At 45.9% G+C, this 17,500-nt stretch overlaps 1 protein-coding gene across 1 annotated transcript in view; it reads left to right on the forward strand.

The window, feature by feature from the left end:
* card14 (caspase recruitment domain family, member 14) overlaps window positions 1–9,130 on the forward strand; it is a 22,054-nt gene extending 12,924 nt beyond the window's left edge. Inside the window, exons 13-20 of the mRNA XM_079758944.1 lie at window positions 771–897; window positions 2,144–2,384; window positions 2,787–2,850; window positions 3,008–3,134; window positions 3,613–3,777; window positions 6,619–6,740; window positions 7,548–7,663; window positions 8,368–9,130. Of these exons, the coding sequence (XP_079615070.1) occupies window positions 771–897; window positions 2,144–2,384; window positions 2,787–2,850; window positions 3,008–3,134; window positions 3,613–3,777; window positions 6,619–6,740; window positions 7,548–7,663; window positions 8,368–8,575 (1,170 nt within the window). The 3' untranslated portion in view covers window positions 8,576–9,130. The remainder of the gene's footprint in view (window positions 1–770; window positions 898–2,143; window positions 2,385–2,786; window positions 2,851–3,007; window positions 3,135–3,612; window positions 3,778–6,618; window positions 6,741–7,547; window positions 7,664–8,367) is intronic.
* The last annotated feature ends 8,370 nt before the right edge of the window (window positions 9,131–17,500 follow it).

The raw sequence follows: 17,500 nt of genomic DNA on the forward strand, positions 1-17,500 counted from the left end.
ACATTTAGTGTATCAAAGACAAGGAGCACGGGCCTACATTTATTGACGGCATTTCTTATATCAAGATGTGAATGATCGATTAGATCAAGATTAAAATTGGCTTTCAGATCAAGCTCCCGCAATCCTGAGCCTTTCCGTGACTCCGTTTATTAACTGACCTTGCCGTTTATATTATTGTACTATGTTCATCAGTCGCGGCGTGGACACATCCCTCTAAGATTCATTGCACTTGTTTTCGTGTTTTTTGAGCCACCTCAGTCTACCACTTTACGTTGCAAGGGCGTAGGAACCGGGGGGGACGGAGGGGACGTGTCCCCTCCAATATTGGAGATAGGCGCATCTGTCCCACCTAAAAATTATACCAGGGGAGAAAAATATTTTATTTTATTTTGAAAGCGCAACACAGCGTCTTGTCCCCGCTTCTTATTCTAAAAAACTGGATGATTGAGCAATTAAAGAATTGATTTGATATTTATCAGTTCATTACTGCCATTCAAAATGTGTTTTCCTTTACATTTACAAATATATCTTTTTAGTAGAATAAAATATATTGGTGAATTTTTTCAGTAGTTAATTCATGACATATTTCTGTTCAGACCATTAACAGATCTGTCAGGTTTCCGATATGTGTCCCCCCCAATGTTAAACTCATTCCTACGCCCCTGTTACGTTGCATCATCTATCGGGTCTTTGCGCCGGGTGGCCGGGCGCGAGGCCCATGTCTCTCTCCAGGTGGGCTGGTTTCAGCCCGCGTGCCCTTGTCCCTGCAGGTGAAGTTCGAGCACGACCAGCAGTCCCTGGGCATGGTGCTGCAGGACTCCACCCTAGAGGAGGCCCTGTGGGCCCTTGGCCAGGTCAGGGGCCTCTGCCACCTCTCCCTGCGCTCCAGCCAAGATGGTAGGACCCACGGTGAAACGCTGGGGTGTCCTCTTCTGTCGTTTATTCCCATTGTACTGTCAACCAGAGGTGTGGACTCGAGTCACATGGCTTGGACTCGAGTCCGACTCGAGTCATGATTTTGATGACTTCAGGCTCGACTTGACAAAATGACCCATGACTTGCGACTCGACTTAGACTTGACTGCTATTGACTTGAGACTTGACTCGGACTTTGCCTCTTTGACTTGTAATGACTCGACATGTCTTGAGTCAAAAACATTTATGTTTTAGATATCTAACCTATTTCCCGCCTAGAGGGCTAGACACCCAAGACACATTCACTTCCGTGTAGATGAAAAAAAAAACAGCGAGCGGAGACAAAACTACACTTCAATAATATCAAAACGAAATTTCGATATTGTTTATACTTTATTCAGAATAACAGTTTTAGTTTCATATCAGCTGCGTTTTGAGTTGGCCAGACGGCTCCAATGGGACCAACTCAAAACGCAGCCGATAAGAAACTAAAACTGTTATTCTGAATAAAGTATAAACGATATCGAAATTTCGTTTAGATATTATTGAAGATATATCTTCAATATCGAAGCCAATATGAAACTTAAACTGTGATTCTGAAGAAAGCATAAATGATATTGAAATTCAGTTTAGATATTATTGAAGATATATCTTCAATAATATCTAAACGAAATTTCGATATCATTTATGCTTTCACTGTTCTCAATGATCTGGAATAGTTTGTTTGCTTAAGTATTTCCAGTGAAGTGCAGATATGTATCTATCTATCTAGAGCTGCTCTGTGGTTGCAGTGTTGCTGTTATGTCATGTGCCATGACTGTTCGATTCCTCTGCAGAGGCTACAATTTACCTGGTATGAAGCAGTTAGTCATCAGAGCAGGTTAAAATACCTTGTCTATAATTCACTAACGTTGCATTAATTAATTGATCTGAAATTGCTCCCTTTCTCTCTCTCTCTCTCTCTCTCTCTCTCTCTCTCTCTCTCTCTCCCTCTCTCATTATATCTCTCTCTCTTTCTCTCTCCCTCTCTCTATCTCTCATTATCTCTCTCTCTCATTATCTCTCTCTCTCTCATTATCTCTCTCTCTCATTATCTCTCTCTCTCTCTCATTATCTCTCTCTCTCTCTCATTATATCTCTCTCTCTCCCTCTCTCCCTCCCTCCCTCCCTCTCTCTCTCCCTCTCTCTCTCTCTCTCCCCCTCTCCCTCCCCCCCCCCCGGTCCCCCAGCCTATGAGAGCCTCCTGCAGCGGCCCCTGAGCTGCGCGCCCCCCTCCGGGGACTCCTTCTACGTGCGGGTCAACATGGCCATCCCCCGGGGGCCTGGATGCCCGCTGGCCGTGGCCTGCAACGACATCCTCCACGTGACCAACACATGCCCCCCCGGGGGCAAGGGCACCTGGGAGGCCAGCCACGTCCACCCCAGCCAGCTGGTGGACCTCCAGGGGGGCACCATCCCCAACTACTACAGGTAGGAGAGAGAGAGAGAGAGAGAGAGAGGGAGAGAGAGAGAGAGAGAGAGAGAGAGAGAGAGAGAGAGAGAGAGAGAGAGGGGGGGGGGGGGGGGGGGGGGGAGGGGGAGACAGAGAGAGAGACAATGAGAGGGAGAAAGAGAGAGAGTGGGAGAGAGAAAGAGAGAGAGTGGGAGAGAGAGAGAGTGAGAATGAGAGTGGGAGAGAGAGAGAAAGAGAGAGTGAGAGTGGGAGAGAGAGAGACACACCCACAAAGATACACACAGAGTGTTATTGTTCCTTCTATCTGAAGAGGGACACTGCGCTACACTGATGATCTGCAACAATAGCCAATCAACAGAGTGATGATGGAACTGGTTCGACGCTCACCCTTTCTTCCTCCGCCTCCCCTGATCCTGAAGGGCCCAGCGTCTGCTGATCAGAGCCATCGAGTACATGAGCTTCCAGACCAGGAAAGGCGGCAAGGTAACCACCCCCCTAATCCTCCAACCTGACACCGTAAATAACACTCATCCAAAAAAACGTTGAGGTTCCTCGGTCGAGGTTCCTTCGCGGGGGCCCCATGGCGAGGGCTCCTTGACGGAGGTTCCTTGGTGTCGTGGTTCCCCCCCCCACTCTGCAGGGGGCGGCGGGGGCCGGAGGGGCAAAGGAGAAGCAGAAGGCGGTGAGGGTCGTCAGCACCGGCCGCCAGGGAAGGAGCCCGCTCTGGCTCAGCGTCCAGGACATCAGCGCCAAGAGCCGAGAGCCAGGTGGGGGTTGTGTGTGTGTGTGTCTGGGGGTGTGGGGGTGGGGGTGGGTATGTAAAACACGTTTCCTTCAGGCACAGTGGCAACACGGAAGCATCCTGCTTTTAGAGCCCTTCGAGCCGCTTGGATGTGTGCGTGTGTTTTGTGCGTGTGTTTGCTGGGCAGCTGTTTGTGTGTGTGTTTGCTGTGCGTATTGGTGTGTGTATGCTGTGCATTTGCATGTGTGCGCTGTGTATTTGCATTTGTGTGTGTGTGAGTGTGTGTGTGGGTATGTAATCCCGCGTGTGTGTGTGTGTGTGTGTGTGTGTGTGTGTGTATTCACCCAACCTGCATGGGGAAGCCCATCAATTACAACCCCTCTACAACCGGTACACAGTAACCAGTAACGGTCCTCCGCCCTACCACCACTATCACCACAGAGAGGCCCCCACCTCTTCCTCCGCCTCCGCCTCTAACCCCGCCTCCTCCCTCCCGTTCCCAGGCGAGGCAGCGCCCCCCCGTGGCTGCGTGACCCTCATGCCGTACACCCTGGTCACGCCCCACTACCCCCCGGTGTGCCGCCCGGCCCTGGTCCTTCCCACCGTCCTGGGGCGCGTGCTGGACGAGAAGCTGGCCAGCTGGCAGGGCTTCCAGCTGTGTGAGCCCGGTGAGGAAACACACTCGTCTGCCTTCACGGCCCACTGGAGCCCGGGAGTCGATTAGTGTTTTGTGGATCTGTGGGATGTGCCATGTCAGGTGTCGTGTGTCTGCACTCGTGTCTTTCCTGTCAACACCTGTGCTTGCCTAATCTGTCGTCTGTGCTGCTTGTGTATCGCCGTGCTGTCATGTCTTGCGTCATTTGTACTTGTTTAGTCAAGTCAAGTCAAGTTTATTTATGTAGCACATTTAAAAACAACAATAGTTGACCGAAGTACTCTACAATGCAAAACAACAAATAGTCCTAAGATACACAACAACAGCAAAAACAACAACAGCAACAAAGCAAAACAAAAAAAAGGTTAATTTGTGTTAAAGGCCAATGCATAATAGTGAGTCTTTAGTAGCGTTTTAAACTGGTCAATGGACTGGGCAGTTCTCAGACTCAGGGGAAGACTGTTCCAGAGATCGGGAGCAGCCACAGCAAAGGCTCTGTCACCTTTTGTCTTTAGTCTGCACCTAGGTACACCCAGCAGCACCTGCCGAGCTGACCCTAATCCTCTAGCTGGAGCATGAACGCAGAGCAACTCTGACATATATTGAGGTGCCAGCCCATGTAAAGACTTGAAAGCAAACAACAGAATTTTGAACTTGATTCTAAATACTACAGGAAGCCAGTGAAGAAAGACCAGGACAGGGGTAATGTTATCATATCGCCTTTTCCCAGTAAGGAGACGTGCAGCAGCATTTTGTACCAGCTGCAGGCGACGGAGCAGACATTGGTCCACACCAAAATAGAGAGAATTGCAGAAATCTAAACGAGACATAATAAACAAGTGAATGACCCTCTCAAAGTCATTTGGAGGGAGATAAGGCTTTACTTTAGCTAGGAGTCGCGGCTGGAAGAAGCTTGTCTTGACGACTGAGCTTATTTGCTTGTCAAATTTAAAACCATTGTCAAAAATTACTTCAAGGTTTCTAACGAAAGGGCGGCTATAGGAGGCAAGGGGATCAAGGACACTGTCGATGCCATCTAGTAGTTCAGATTCACCAAAAACAATTATCGCAGTTTTCTTATTGTTTAGTGTGAGGAAGTTCCAACCAGGTTTCTACATCTTTCAGACAATTTAACAATGCATTTGTGGAATCCTTATTCGATTTCAACGGCAGGTAGACTTGTAAGTCATCTGCGAAACAATGGAAAGAAATGTTGTGTTTTTCCAAAATGGAACCTAGTGGAAGCAAATATAAAGCAAAAAGAATAGGAGCTAAGATAGAGCCTTGAGGGACCCCACAGGCTAGTCGGGCTGCAGCTGAGGAGTACTGGCCTAGGTGAACAGAGAAGGTTCTCTCTTACAGATACGACTTGAACCATTTTAGGACACATCCAGTAATGCCAACACACAGTTCCAGGTGGGATAAAAGGTTGACTGCGTCGAAGGCAGCAGTGAAGTCTAAAAGCAGGAGCGCAGCAGAGCTCCCCGAGTCAACAGTTAAGAGGAGATCATTAAAGATTTTTAAAAGGCAGTTTCTGTGCTGTGGCATGATTTAAACCCAGACTGAAACTTTTCTGTTATGCTATTAAGATCCAGGTGTAGCTGCAGTTGTTCTAAAAACACTCTGTTCTCTCCAGCCTAAAGCTGGAGAGAACAGAGGGGTCAAGGTTGTGTTTTTTGATAAGGGGCTGAACTATAGCATGTTTAAAAGCAGTTGGAACACAGCCTGAGGCAAGGCAGGTGTTTATAAATGTTAAAATGTATGGGCCAACAGTGTTAGACACGTCTTTCAGTAATCTTGCAGGAATACTGTCTAAAGGATATTGGGAAGGTCTCAATTTTTTAACCACCTGCAATAACTCAGAGAGTGACCCTGGGTCAAACTGCTCAAAGACAGTAGGGCATACAGGAGACACAGCTGGATCTACCGTGGACAGAGGAGGTGAACACCTGATTGCAGAGATTTTATCAATAAAAAACGCAAGAAATTGTTCACATAAAGTGAGTGATGGCACAACAACAGGAGAGTTACAGGGATTTATGAGATGGTTGAAAGTATCAAAAGGAACCTGGGGCCTATGGCTGTTTTTGGACACAAGGTTGGAAATGAATTGTGTTTTCGCAGATTTAACAAAATGAATTTCAGTGCCCTACTGACAAATAAAGTAGTATCGTATCGTCAAACTACTAGAATAGAATAGAATTATCTTTATTGTCATTGCACATACTGCAGCTAATTGTAAATGTACTTACTTATTTATTAACTGAAGGTTATGTTTGAGGGAAACAGTTTTATAAGGCATATCCAGCCTAATGAGAGGGACATTTGGTCGGTTTGCTTTTTAGGAAGACAATCAAATGTGTAAATATAGATAAGGGAGTCAGTACACGCAGGCTGGGTCAAACAATCTGGTTCACACGGTGCTCGTCGTTTACTCAAACACCCTCCTCTATGTTCTCCACTTCCTCTCTCTCTCTATCTCTGCCTCTCTCTCTCTCTCTCTCTGCCTCTGTCTCTCTCTCTTTCTCTCTCTCTCTGCCTCTGTCTCTCCCTCTCTCTCTCTCTGCCTCTCTCTGCCTCTCTCTCTCTCTGCCTCTCTCTCTCTCTGCCTCTCTCTCTCTCTTTCTCTCTCTGCCTCTCTCCCTCTCTCTGCCTCCCTCTCTCTTTCTCTCTCTCTGCCTCTGTCTCTCACTCTCTCTCTCCCCCCCTCTCCCCCCCTCCCCTCTCTCCCCCTTTTCCCCCCCTCCCTTCCTCTCTCTCCCTCTCTGCCCCCTCGCTCCCTCCCTCTCTCCTCTCCCTCCCTCCCCCTCTTTCTCCCTCTTCCCCCTCCCCCCCTCCCCCTCTCTCTCTGCAGAGTTGCTGAGCTCCAGTGCCCATGCGGTGAGGCTCCAGAGGTCCGAGGTGCTGGAGGAGTCAGAGCAGGGAGGGAGTCATCTCTGCTACACCCTGCAGAGTGTGGAGAAGGTCATGAAGAAGGTGGGCACCCCACATGCACTCCCGCCCACACACACGTGCACGCATGCACACATACGCGCGCACACACACAAATACATACGCGCAGACACACATACAAGCGCACATACACGCACACACACACTCCCATCGACGCACACACACACACACATACATATACAGTCATACACACTTCCCCCACACACACACAACCTCACATACACACACACACAAACACACACACACACACACACTTAGGCACACACACACACACACTACCCCCCCACACACACACACACATACACACATACACAATGCTCTGGGTGTGTTTGCATAATATATTTTGTTTCACGTTATTCATTGTGAGGATCTCGATGGAAAATGTGCAGTGAGACCCATACTAAGGTTCACAGTGAGGTTACCGATGTTGGCTCTATAAATAATAATATTATCCTTATTCATTCAGCATCCTTTCAAAACACACTGATAAACATAGGGCTGTAGTGATAAAAAAACAATAAAAGGCAGCTAAAGTAATTCGTTTTTTGGAAGTGTTAAAAACTGTGATAAAAATCGAATGAAACGCTGAAATGTAAATTGCATAGAATATAGTATTTAATTATTTGGTGGTTAGCGTTTGTGTAAAGGTAAAAATAAAAAAGAGAACAAACCCATGACACCAGTTTTCATCAGATGACCAGAGGAAAACTATCCACACAATACGTTGACCTGGTACATTCGCACACTATCATCACTGAATATATTGCAACGTAACTGGCCATCTGACCATCTCCATCCTCCACTTCCTGTTCTTGTCCGCCGCCCCCACAGGGAATCCACTGTGTGCTGCCCATGGGTCTGGACTGTGTGCGCCGCCTTCACAGAGCGGACATCTTCCCCATCATCATCTTCTTGGCTCAGTCTGCCCGCAGCGCACGGAAGCTCAGGTAACAGGGAGGGCGAGGCCTGGAAGCTCAGGTAATAGAGTGGGTGGGGCCTGGAAGCTCAGGTTACAGAGAGGGCGGGGCCTGGAAGCTCAGGTAACAGAGAGGGCGGGGCCTGAAAGCTCAGGTAATAGAGTGGGCGGGGCCTGGAAGCTCAGGTAACAGCAAGGGCGGGGCCTGGAAGCTCTGGTAAAAGAGAGGGCGGGGCCTGGAAGCTCAGGTAACAGAGAGGGCGGGGCCTGGAAGCTCAGGTAACAGAGAGGGCCGGGCCTGGAAGCTCAGGTAACAGAGAGGGCCGGGCCTGGAAGCTCAGGTAACCAAGGGGGCGGGGCCTGGAAGATCAGGTAACAGAGGGCAGGGTCTGGGCGGGGTCCTGAACCTCAGGTAACAGAGAGGGGGTTCTGCCGGGCCCACAGGGTACTGTAGGCCATCAGGTCTGCTGAGGCTTCAGAACCTCCATCAGAAGGCCATGATCACACCAAGTAGTGGAGGGCTACTGTGAAGTACTTATTGTACCATTGGAAGTAATGTCCAATACTGTCCTTAACACTCTAGCACATGTCAACACACGCGTCTTGCTCTCCGTTTCTGGTTGCCGTGTCGGCCTGTTTTCGCTGCTGCATCGCCTTCCTTTCCCCTCCTCCAGGGCCAATACGACGCAGTCCCAGCTCCACTGACTATGCCCAAATACCCTTGTCCCCCTGCAGGTCTAAGCTGAACCGCCACGGGCAGAGCGAGGAGCGTCTTCTCAGCTGCTCCAACAGCGAGGAGTCGCTGCTGGACAAGTTGCCCTGCGTGTGTCGCACTGTGGCTCCCAACGACTGGAGCGACAGCGCTACCCTGCTGAACTGCCTGCACACCATCATCTGGGAGGAGCAGCAGAAGATTGTCTGGGTGGAGCCTGACCTCTGGTGACGGGCGGGGGGCGGACGTTGTCAGACGAAGGGCTAGCCCATTCATTGTTATTTTTTATTATTAATATAAACTAAAAATGCATGAAAATCTTTTTTTAATGAGCCAATAGAAACGAAGCCCTCATGTGTACTCATGATGAAATTATATGTGTGTGTGCTTGCAAACATGCTTGTGGTGTATGTATCTGTGATACAGACTTGTGTAAACTTGTTGCGAAGAATTCTAGGTCTTATTCTGAATGAGCACGGCGACTTCAGAGGGTTTTAAGTTCTTTGTCAACTTAAAAATGTTCATGTGATACATGTTTTTTTACATTTTTGCAATTTTTCTCAATAAATATAACCCACAAATAAATAATTTAGCGAACGATTTCATTTGCCCTTTTTTGAATACCTGTGAGTATATGTTATCCAATTTTCTTGAGGTAAAACCAATTGTAATACAAATAAGGTCAAATGTATGCAGTCGTTGTTGGGCTATTAACTCAAAAAATCTTAAATTCACTATAATATGTTTGTGAAGATTGCCTCCAAGCACCCAATGCATAAAGAAATCAGCAGCTTTTGATTATTATTTTAAATAAATTATTATACTTAAATAAAGGGAATTCAAATAGTCGAAAAACAATGTTATTGCTTAACCTGCGTGTTTATGTATCTCAAACCGGACATTGTCATAAAACACTATAAAAAAAAAACACTAGCCATTTTATGACACTGTCCGGTAGAGCCATGTCCTAATTGCATCAAAGGTGATATAATGGCACCAGGTGTGAGTGTGATTAGCCTCAACAAGCCGTTTGTAAATCTGCCTTGTGTTTTACTGATATCACAAGTAGATTGAAAGCAGAACTTCAAACGGCTTGTAATGGCTAATCACACTCACACCTGGTGGCATAGGATCACCCCTTTAACTTTGACCAAGGATCCGGTCACGGCCGTCATGGGTTCGAGCCGCCGCGCGGGGGCAGCAGAGAGGAGGGAGCAGGGTTCTTGCAGGGAGGGGTTCACGAGGGACGGAGAGACGGAGAGACGGATGGACACAAATCATCACAGCGACAAGGCGCCACACTGCTGTACGCAAGTAGAGACGTTTTATGAGAATTAATGACACGTTTCCCAGCCGTTTGTTTCACAAATCTGCTTTGCCATTGTCAACAGACCAGAATACACACGAGCAGCCCCTTTCCTGTTCCTATTGTCCACATTTTGTGTCACTATTGACCTGTAAATTGTTGTAATAAATCAATGTTTTCGAACGGAAGTGTTTTTGGTACCGACTTTGATTCCGCACGGTTGCCGGAAAACCTCTGTAGTCGTTTAGTCTGTTGACAGCGCGCAGTACAGACCGGGGAGAGAGTGGGAGACAGGGAAAGAGAGGGGGAAGAGAAGGAGAGGGAGGGAGGGAGGGAGGGAGGGAGAGTGGGAGAGGGAGGAAGAGAGAGAGAGAGAGAGAGGGAGGGAGGGAGGGGGAGAGAGAGAGAGAGAGAGAGAGAGAGAGAGGGGGGGAGGGAGGGAGGGAGGGAGAGAGAGGGGGGGGAGAGAGAGCGCGATGGAGAAGACACCCGCGCGAGTAGCCTATTTCTCTGTTGATGTCTGCAACCTAAAGAACGTCTGCATATAGAAGCCTTCTATCATAAAGAATGCTTTCCGATTCATATCACGAAGGGTGATTTAAATTCCATGATTATTTAATGTTTAATTGTATGTAATTAGGGTTTTTAAAATTAGTCAAGACACCATTTAAAGAGTGGTGATTGAAATAAGTATTTTATTATTTATTAAAACCAATTATTGAACAGCATACCATCTAAATATCGAGATGTTTATCTTCATTTAAAATATAACAATATAAACAAAGCTAAATTTCCAAAAATATAATTGACTGTTTTCTTTTTGGAAATTGTCCTAGCATATGAAGATAAATCCACTCCTCATCCCATAAGCGCTCTCTCTCTCTCTCTCTCTCTCTCTCTCTCTCTCTCTCTCTCTCTCTCTCTCTCTCTCTCTCTCCCAGAGTCCTGACCTTCTGATGACCTGGTAGGGTATGAATCATGTGAGGTGGTAGTGGCTGTGAGTCCCACAGGTCTGTCTCTCTTGTCTGTCTGTCTTTCTGTCTGTCTGTCTGTCTGTCTGTCTGTCTGTCTGTCTGTCTGTCTGTCTGTCTGTCTGTCACCTGTATTGCATTTTACATTTGGATCACCAGCGTCCTTATCTGAGCGTGGATTAAGTCTTCATGGTAGAAAATGTGCTAATTCGACTCTGTGGTTCAGCAGCGCGTATAACGCACGAGATGCATAGATTCTGTTTCTGTCCTCATGTTGATTTAGAAAGGATGTGTCGGTATCCCTGATTAAACAGATTCGCCAGGGAAATATACTGAACGGGTAAAGGAATGCAGGTTTACACCACGCAGCAATGTAGGACCGACCATCATATTTCGTCGTTTGATGGAGAGCAACTTGAACCTTATGTCTCAATGGTGAATAACAATACTGAATGAGTGATGAAGACAGTCCTTTACCGTTCTTCATTTGGTTACGTATAAATCACTAACCAGGTTCAGATCTCTGAACTGGACAGCCGGTACTACTCAGAGTAGACAAGAGATTCTTAAACATCGGTTGATCACAGGTGCAGGTTTCTAATTTCTCTCCATATAATCCAATGTTGTATAGCTGATATTTACCAATTTTAAACATTATCCTCACATTCATTCCTACAACAGTGCCTGTAAAAAACACATACTTTATACATTTTAAATGACCACCCATAGAGACAATAAACAGGTCCCGGTAGTTCAAAGGAAACCTTCCATAAATATTCATGAATGCGTTTGACGGTGGCAGCCGTCCGTGTTCAGCGGGCAGCAGTAATGCAGTCAGTCAGTCAGCCTGCGCCGCCTACTCCCGTGTGAGGCGAAGGAAATGCAGGGGAGGTCAAAGAAAGCCAGAGAGAGAGCGACCCTCAGCAGGTCAGAGCGGCCGTGGGGACAGACAGCCTGGCCAACCCAGTCTCACGGAAATACGTGACACTGTCACGTCATTTAATCTATTCATTCGTGATCTGGGACATGTAATTTCAATTTTTTTCGTGCCAAAAACCACAAATTTCTAACAACGACAGCTTTTGGCCACCCGTTTCTACTTTCACCTTTTGATTCTGAGAAATTGTGACAATTCACGGATATTTTTAATGCAGGTGCGCTGCTCTGTAGGCAAACCGCGACGGAAAAAAAATGTAGCTGCATCATCTCTTCTTTTTAGAATGAGTTTGAAATTTGTGCTTTTGGCACGAAAAATTGAAATTACGTGTCCCCGATCACGACTGAATAGATTAAATGACGAGACGTGACAGTGTCCCGTATTTCCGTGAGACTGGGTTGGCCTGGCAGACAGACAGACTGCCTGACAGCGCTGCTGAACCCGCAGCAAAAGCCACAGGAGGAAAATGGCCGCAGCAGGAAAAGCAAACGATTGTCATTGTAAAAAATAAAGGGAGCCAATCGATAAGAATGGATTTTTAAAAGCCTGGAGTTTTCTTGACGAAAGAGTCGACAAGAAAAGTCTGAGCTGGTTTTATTGGGGGAGATGTTTATCGTAATTATAGGTTTTGTCCTCATTAAAAAACAATGGAATAGATATAATCAAACATTAATATTCAAGTTGACCAAAAAAGTCAAGGTTAGACTACAGGGGATTATTAGGAAAGATTAGGACATTAGGATCACTAAGGGGAACAGTAGTCGACAATTAAGCGCAGCCGATATGCCGTTATGAATATGCATTTAAAATGAATGTCTTCATTATGAATACTGCGTTAAATATTGATTAGGAGAATTTTTCTCTGCCGTTTTTCACAACTGCTGATAAGAGAAAGGTGTTCCCCCTTGAATGGAAAGGAAGAGAAGCCAGTAGAGGAGAGGTGCTGCAGACAGAAAACAAAACTAGAAAATCTTAATGGTTAAGGGATGAATCTAGAAGGAAAGGTAAGGCTAGCCTGCATGCTGAAACAGACACATTTCTAATGGAACAAACGCTAGTGAGTTTTGAAAATCAATTTTGTCATGGTTACCGGAGGGGAATGGAAGAATAAACACATGTCCTTCAAGCACAGTGGCGACATGGATGTAAACAAGACACTTTTTAATTTGGTTTTCACCTTCACCGCTGAAGAAATCCTGCATTTAGAGCCTTTCGATTCACTTTGGTGTGTGTGTGTGTGTGTGTTTGTGTGTTTGCTAGGCATGTGTCAGTGTGTGTGAATGCTGTATGTGTGTGTCTGTGTGTATGCTGTGCACTTGCATGTGCGGGCTGTGCATTTCCATTTGTGTGTGTGTGTTTGTGCATGAGTGTGTGTGCCTGTGCCTTTGTGTGTGTGTGTGTGTGTGTGTGTGTGTGTGTGTGTGTGTGCAAAACGTCACCCCTGTATGATGTGATGTGACCATGTCACGGCTGTGTGCACCTGCAGGGCGTGGGTGTCGGAGCAGAGGTGAAAACCACATTAAGATTGTCACACATGGCGTGTGTGTGCGTGTGTGCATGCGGGTGTGTTGGTGTTTGGGTGTGTGTGTGTGTGTGTGTGTGTGTGTTGGTGTGTGGGTTGGTGTGTACGTGCGTAAGGGTGTGCGGTGTGTTGGTGTGTGTGCGTGCATGCGTAAGTGTGTGCGTGTGTGTGTGTGTGTATGTGTGTATTGTCACACGTGGCGTGCTTTGAGAGGATCAGCCGACACATTAGCATCAACTGCTTTAAAAACACAGAGCTGTCTCCGTTCCTCTTATCCATCTCCGTTCCTCTTAGCCTTCCCCGTTTTGTTCTACTGCGGTCGCTTATGCTAATCACCAAACCCCATCATTAAACCTATAGCTTCAGTAGCAATAACCACCATCCTTTAGACGACCTGCTTTCGGCGGGTGCGGAGAATAATCAATATATTTTGGTGATGACATCATTTACTCACCGTAAGAGCCAGATAAAGACAAGAGATGAGATGACATGAGGCCTCATGTTATTACCTCATTTCCCTGGTCGATATCTCAGTGATGGTGGTTCAATATCCTTGTGGTGCATTATATAAAATAACACACACACACACACACACACACACACACACACACACACACACACACACAAGTGCTAAATGCTGTGTGCTTTTAGATAAGGTGTTCAATAACACACACATTCTTCAAGTCACTCACACACACTCATTCAGTGCGTATACATGCAGTGTCATTATCGGATAAAGAAACGAATAAGACCTCAACCGGACTTTTAAAATGCATGTAAACACCTTTACCCGATCTACTTCGGATCGCAATCGGTACATGAACGGACAAGCTTCAGATCGGATAAGAACACCTACATAATTCGATCATAGTCCGGTTTCTACCTGCAAGTAAACCCGCGTCGGATTTTGCGTTCTGCGCATGCTCGAGATCTTGAGGCCGGGGGACGTGAGCCTGAAGTAGAAGGAGGCGGTTCTTTAATAGGTCCATGCACGGTAGTCGTGGTGTTGTCGCCATTGACATATAAACAATTCTTATCTCTTTATAAATATAAATAATAAATTATTTCTTTATGTGTTTATGGTTGTCGCCGTCGGAAAACGAGAAAGGGCGATTTATTTAAAAAGCCATTGCCCCCTATAAGAAGTGTATCATCATCAACATGCATTCAGTACACACTGCGCTTTGATTTCACCCAATGCTGAATTAAAAGTACATTCCTAAACGATGGTCATCAACGAGATTGTAAAGTAGTAACTTCGGGCACATGTGTCCAAATAAACGTTTTTTTCTTCTGACGTGTATATGATCTTTATTCATTCATTGCGCCGCGACCGAACTGACGGGGATATTCTCTGATATTATGAATCTTAAGACTGCGTCGGGTTCTCCGACTCTCTGGTAGCCTACTTCCACAACAAAGACTCGTGGTGGGGGTTATCTCGGCCATGGTGGAGAAGGAATTGGGGGAAAGGAACTTTGACTTTGACTCTCTGAAGTCAAGATTGAAAGGCTACATGGAGGAGAAAGGGGTTGTTGCCGTATGCGGGACAGCTGTCAGTTTACTTCGGGTCCATGTCATTTCTCCGATGCTCCATTGTTCCGACCTCTCGGTCGTATGCGGACTCCTCCGGCTGGACTCCTCCCGCTGCTCCGCCGCCGGAGGAGTCCGCATACGACCGAGAGGTCGGAACAATGGAGCGTCGGAGAAATGACATGGACCCGAAGTGAACTGACAGCTGTCTACTGAAAACATCTGTCTCGAATGCCGCCTGTGTTTGTTGTTGCTGGGACGTAGTGGTCATCCGGCAGTGGCTCTATAACCACTTGTTGAAAGGGCTACAGCGCCACCTAGGGTAGCGGATTCAGCCATGCTCCGGCCTCCTAAATGGGCATGCACGTTCGGATAATTGACATGGTCTGTTCGAGTAGCGAAATCGGTATAAGGCTTAATCCGATCTAGCTGTCCCATGTAAACGCACTGACTGACCCTGACGATCTCAAAGAACACAACCGGTACCCCACAGACATTAGACATTGTATACAGTCACCTCTCCATCCATTGTTACACTGTTTACGTGCTGCTGTAGCATACTAGTGCTACATATTGCCATTTGCAATTTATTACTTTTAAAGCACGTTGTCTCTTTTATCTTAGTCAATTTCGCTGTTTAACTTGTATTCATGTGACAAACACAACTCTTGAATCTTGAATGTGACGATAAAACACATCACAACAAGCATGTTCCTTAACATCTTGTTTCACTCCCTAGACTTCAACTTCCGGCCTCCTTTTGGAGCCCTTAAAACATTGCACATAGTCTACCATTAAATTCAGAAAACCAGACGTCCCTTTTTTTCTGAGGACAGTCCCCGATTCTGTTGGTATGTCCCAAGCTGGCGGGGTCCCCGGAAATGTCCCAGGTTTTTATGAATAGGATTTCTGAAATAGAATAATGTATTTTTAAATGGCCTACATTGGCGGTTCTAGACAAATTTTACAAGGGGGTCAAGGAGGGGCCCGTGATTAACCAGAGGCAGAGGGGCACAAAAAAAAGGCAAAAAATGATATTTGAAGATTATAAACTATATTTTACTTTAAAATCCTCAAACATTTAATTTGTAAAAGAGTTTATAGCTTCACCAGTCTGTATTTTTCTGTCAAACTATCTTAAATTGATGGAGCCTATGCCATAAATCATCTAAATCGTATAAACATTTGTTTTGCACAAGCGTGCAAGAGAGGTAGGGCCATAAAAAATGAAAAAAAGAAATACAGTACAGGGGACAAATGGGGGATGGAAGGGGGGACCCCTTCCATGCAAAACAATGTGCCATTTCCTATTTATTTTATCAGTTTCAGTGTGGATAAACGTTGTTCCCAAGAGGCTGAGCTTGCAGGAAGGGTTACAGCAATCTTGCACTGTCTAAAGAGCTTAAAGAAAACTTCCCTGTTCTACTGCTCTTTCCTCATTTCATGATAGCTGCTATTAAAAGCAGCTATCGTGTGTGTGTGTGTGTCTGTGTGTGTGTGTGTGTGTGTGTGTGTGTGTGTGTGTGTGTGTGTGTGTGTGTGTGTGTAAAAATAACATGGGGCATGCAAATTTGAAGATCAGGGTTGTCTATTCTTTGGCGTCTGTGTACGTGTGTCGGGGTGTTCGTGTGTGTGTGTGAGAGAGCTTGTTTGTGTGTGTGTGTGTGTGTGTGTGTGTGTGTGTGTGTGTGTGTGTGTGTGTGTGTGTGTGTGTGTGTGTGTGTGTGAGAGAGAGAGTATCTGTTTGTGGGTGTTTGCTTGTGAGAGCTTATGTGTGTCTGTGTGTGTGTGTGTGTGTGTGTGTGCGTGTGTGCGTGTGTGTGAGTGTGTGTGTGTGTGTGTGTGTGTGTGTGTGTAAAAATAACATGGGGCATGCATCACATTTCGTTGCATAACCATCCCTTCCTACTTAACACGGGCAGAAAGCCTACTACTCTTTATTCAAATGTATTTGTTATCCCAATGCAACAGCCAAAAAAGGATGGAAATATGTGGTTAACATCACAACATTGTGTAGCCTAGACCTAGCAAGGATACTGACATTTGGATGCTCGCTTCTGATTCGATGAGTTTGCTTAGATATGAATAGGTTTTTAAATCTATTGAGACCAGACATTTACAAACTTAATTTCATCATCAGTGTGAGGAACGACAGTAACACGGTTATGTGCAAGAACAACAAGTCACTTATGAAATGAAATCGTTTTGCTTAGCTTCGACTCTTTCAACAGGAGAAATGGTGGCTCCTTTCTCCTGAGTCGCTGAGCTCTCCTTCACTGACCAGCAGCAGCACGGTGTTTGGGTGCGCCGCTCTGAGGTACCCGTGTAGAGCGTTGCGTCGCATTAGTTCCGTAAAATCAGTAAAATCATAATTATTTTATTTGGTCAGCAGAGGGGGGGCACTGGCCCCCTTAGGCCCCTGTGTAGAAACCGCCATTGATGGCCACGGTTCTAGCATGCTCATGAATATTAATTGAGATACGGTCTGTAATTAGGCTCATGTCCTTCTGATAGGCTGTGATGCGCCCTTGCTAGACAGAGGGATTATCTATCGACTTTATACCATAAGCAAGAATATTCTTTAACTTTTTTTTTATAAATATATTTTTTATTTAATTTAATTTAGTTTATTTTATTGTATTTACTACTTAGTACCTGCACTGTTGAGGAGAGCTTGGAACACTTGAATTTCATTGCCACCAATCACTGCTACTGCATGCTTTGTTGTGAATTTGACATGATAAAGAACTTGAACTTGAACTTGAACTTGATCTATCATAAACAGTATTAATACATTTATACATTTAATCACATTTTCACCAAACAGTAAAACACATCATAGCCAACCTTTGGGATTGCACAGCCCAATATTTTACTACAGTGCTCC

The sequence above is a fragment of the Pollachius pollachius genome (assembly GCF_949987615.1).
Source record: "Pollachius pollachius genome assembly, chromosome: 2".
NCBI lineage: Eukaryota > Metazoa > Chordata > Actinopteri > Gadiformes > Gadidae > Pollachius > Pollachius pollachius.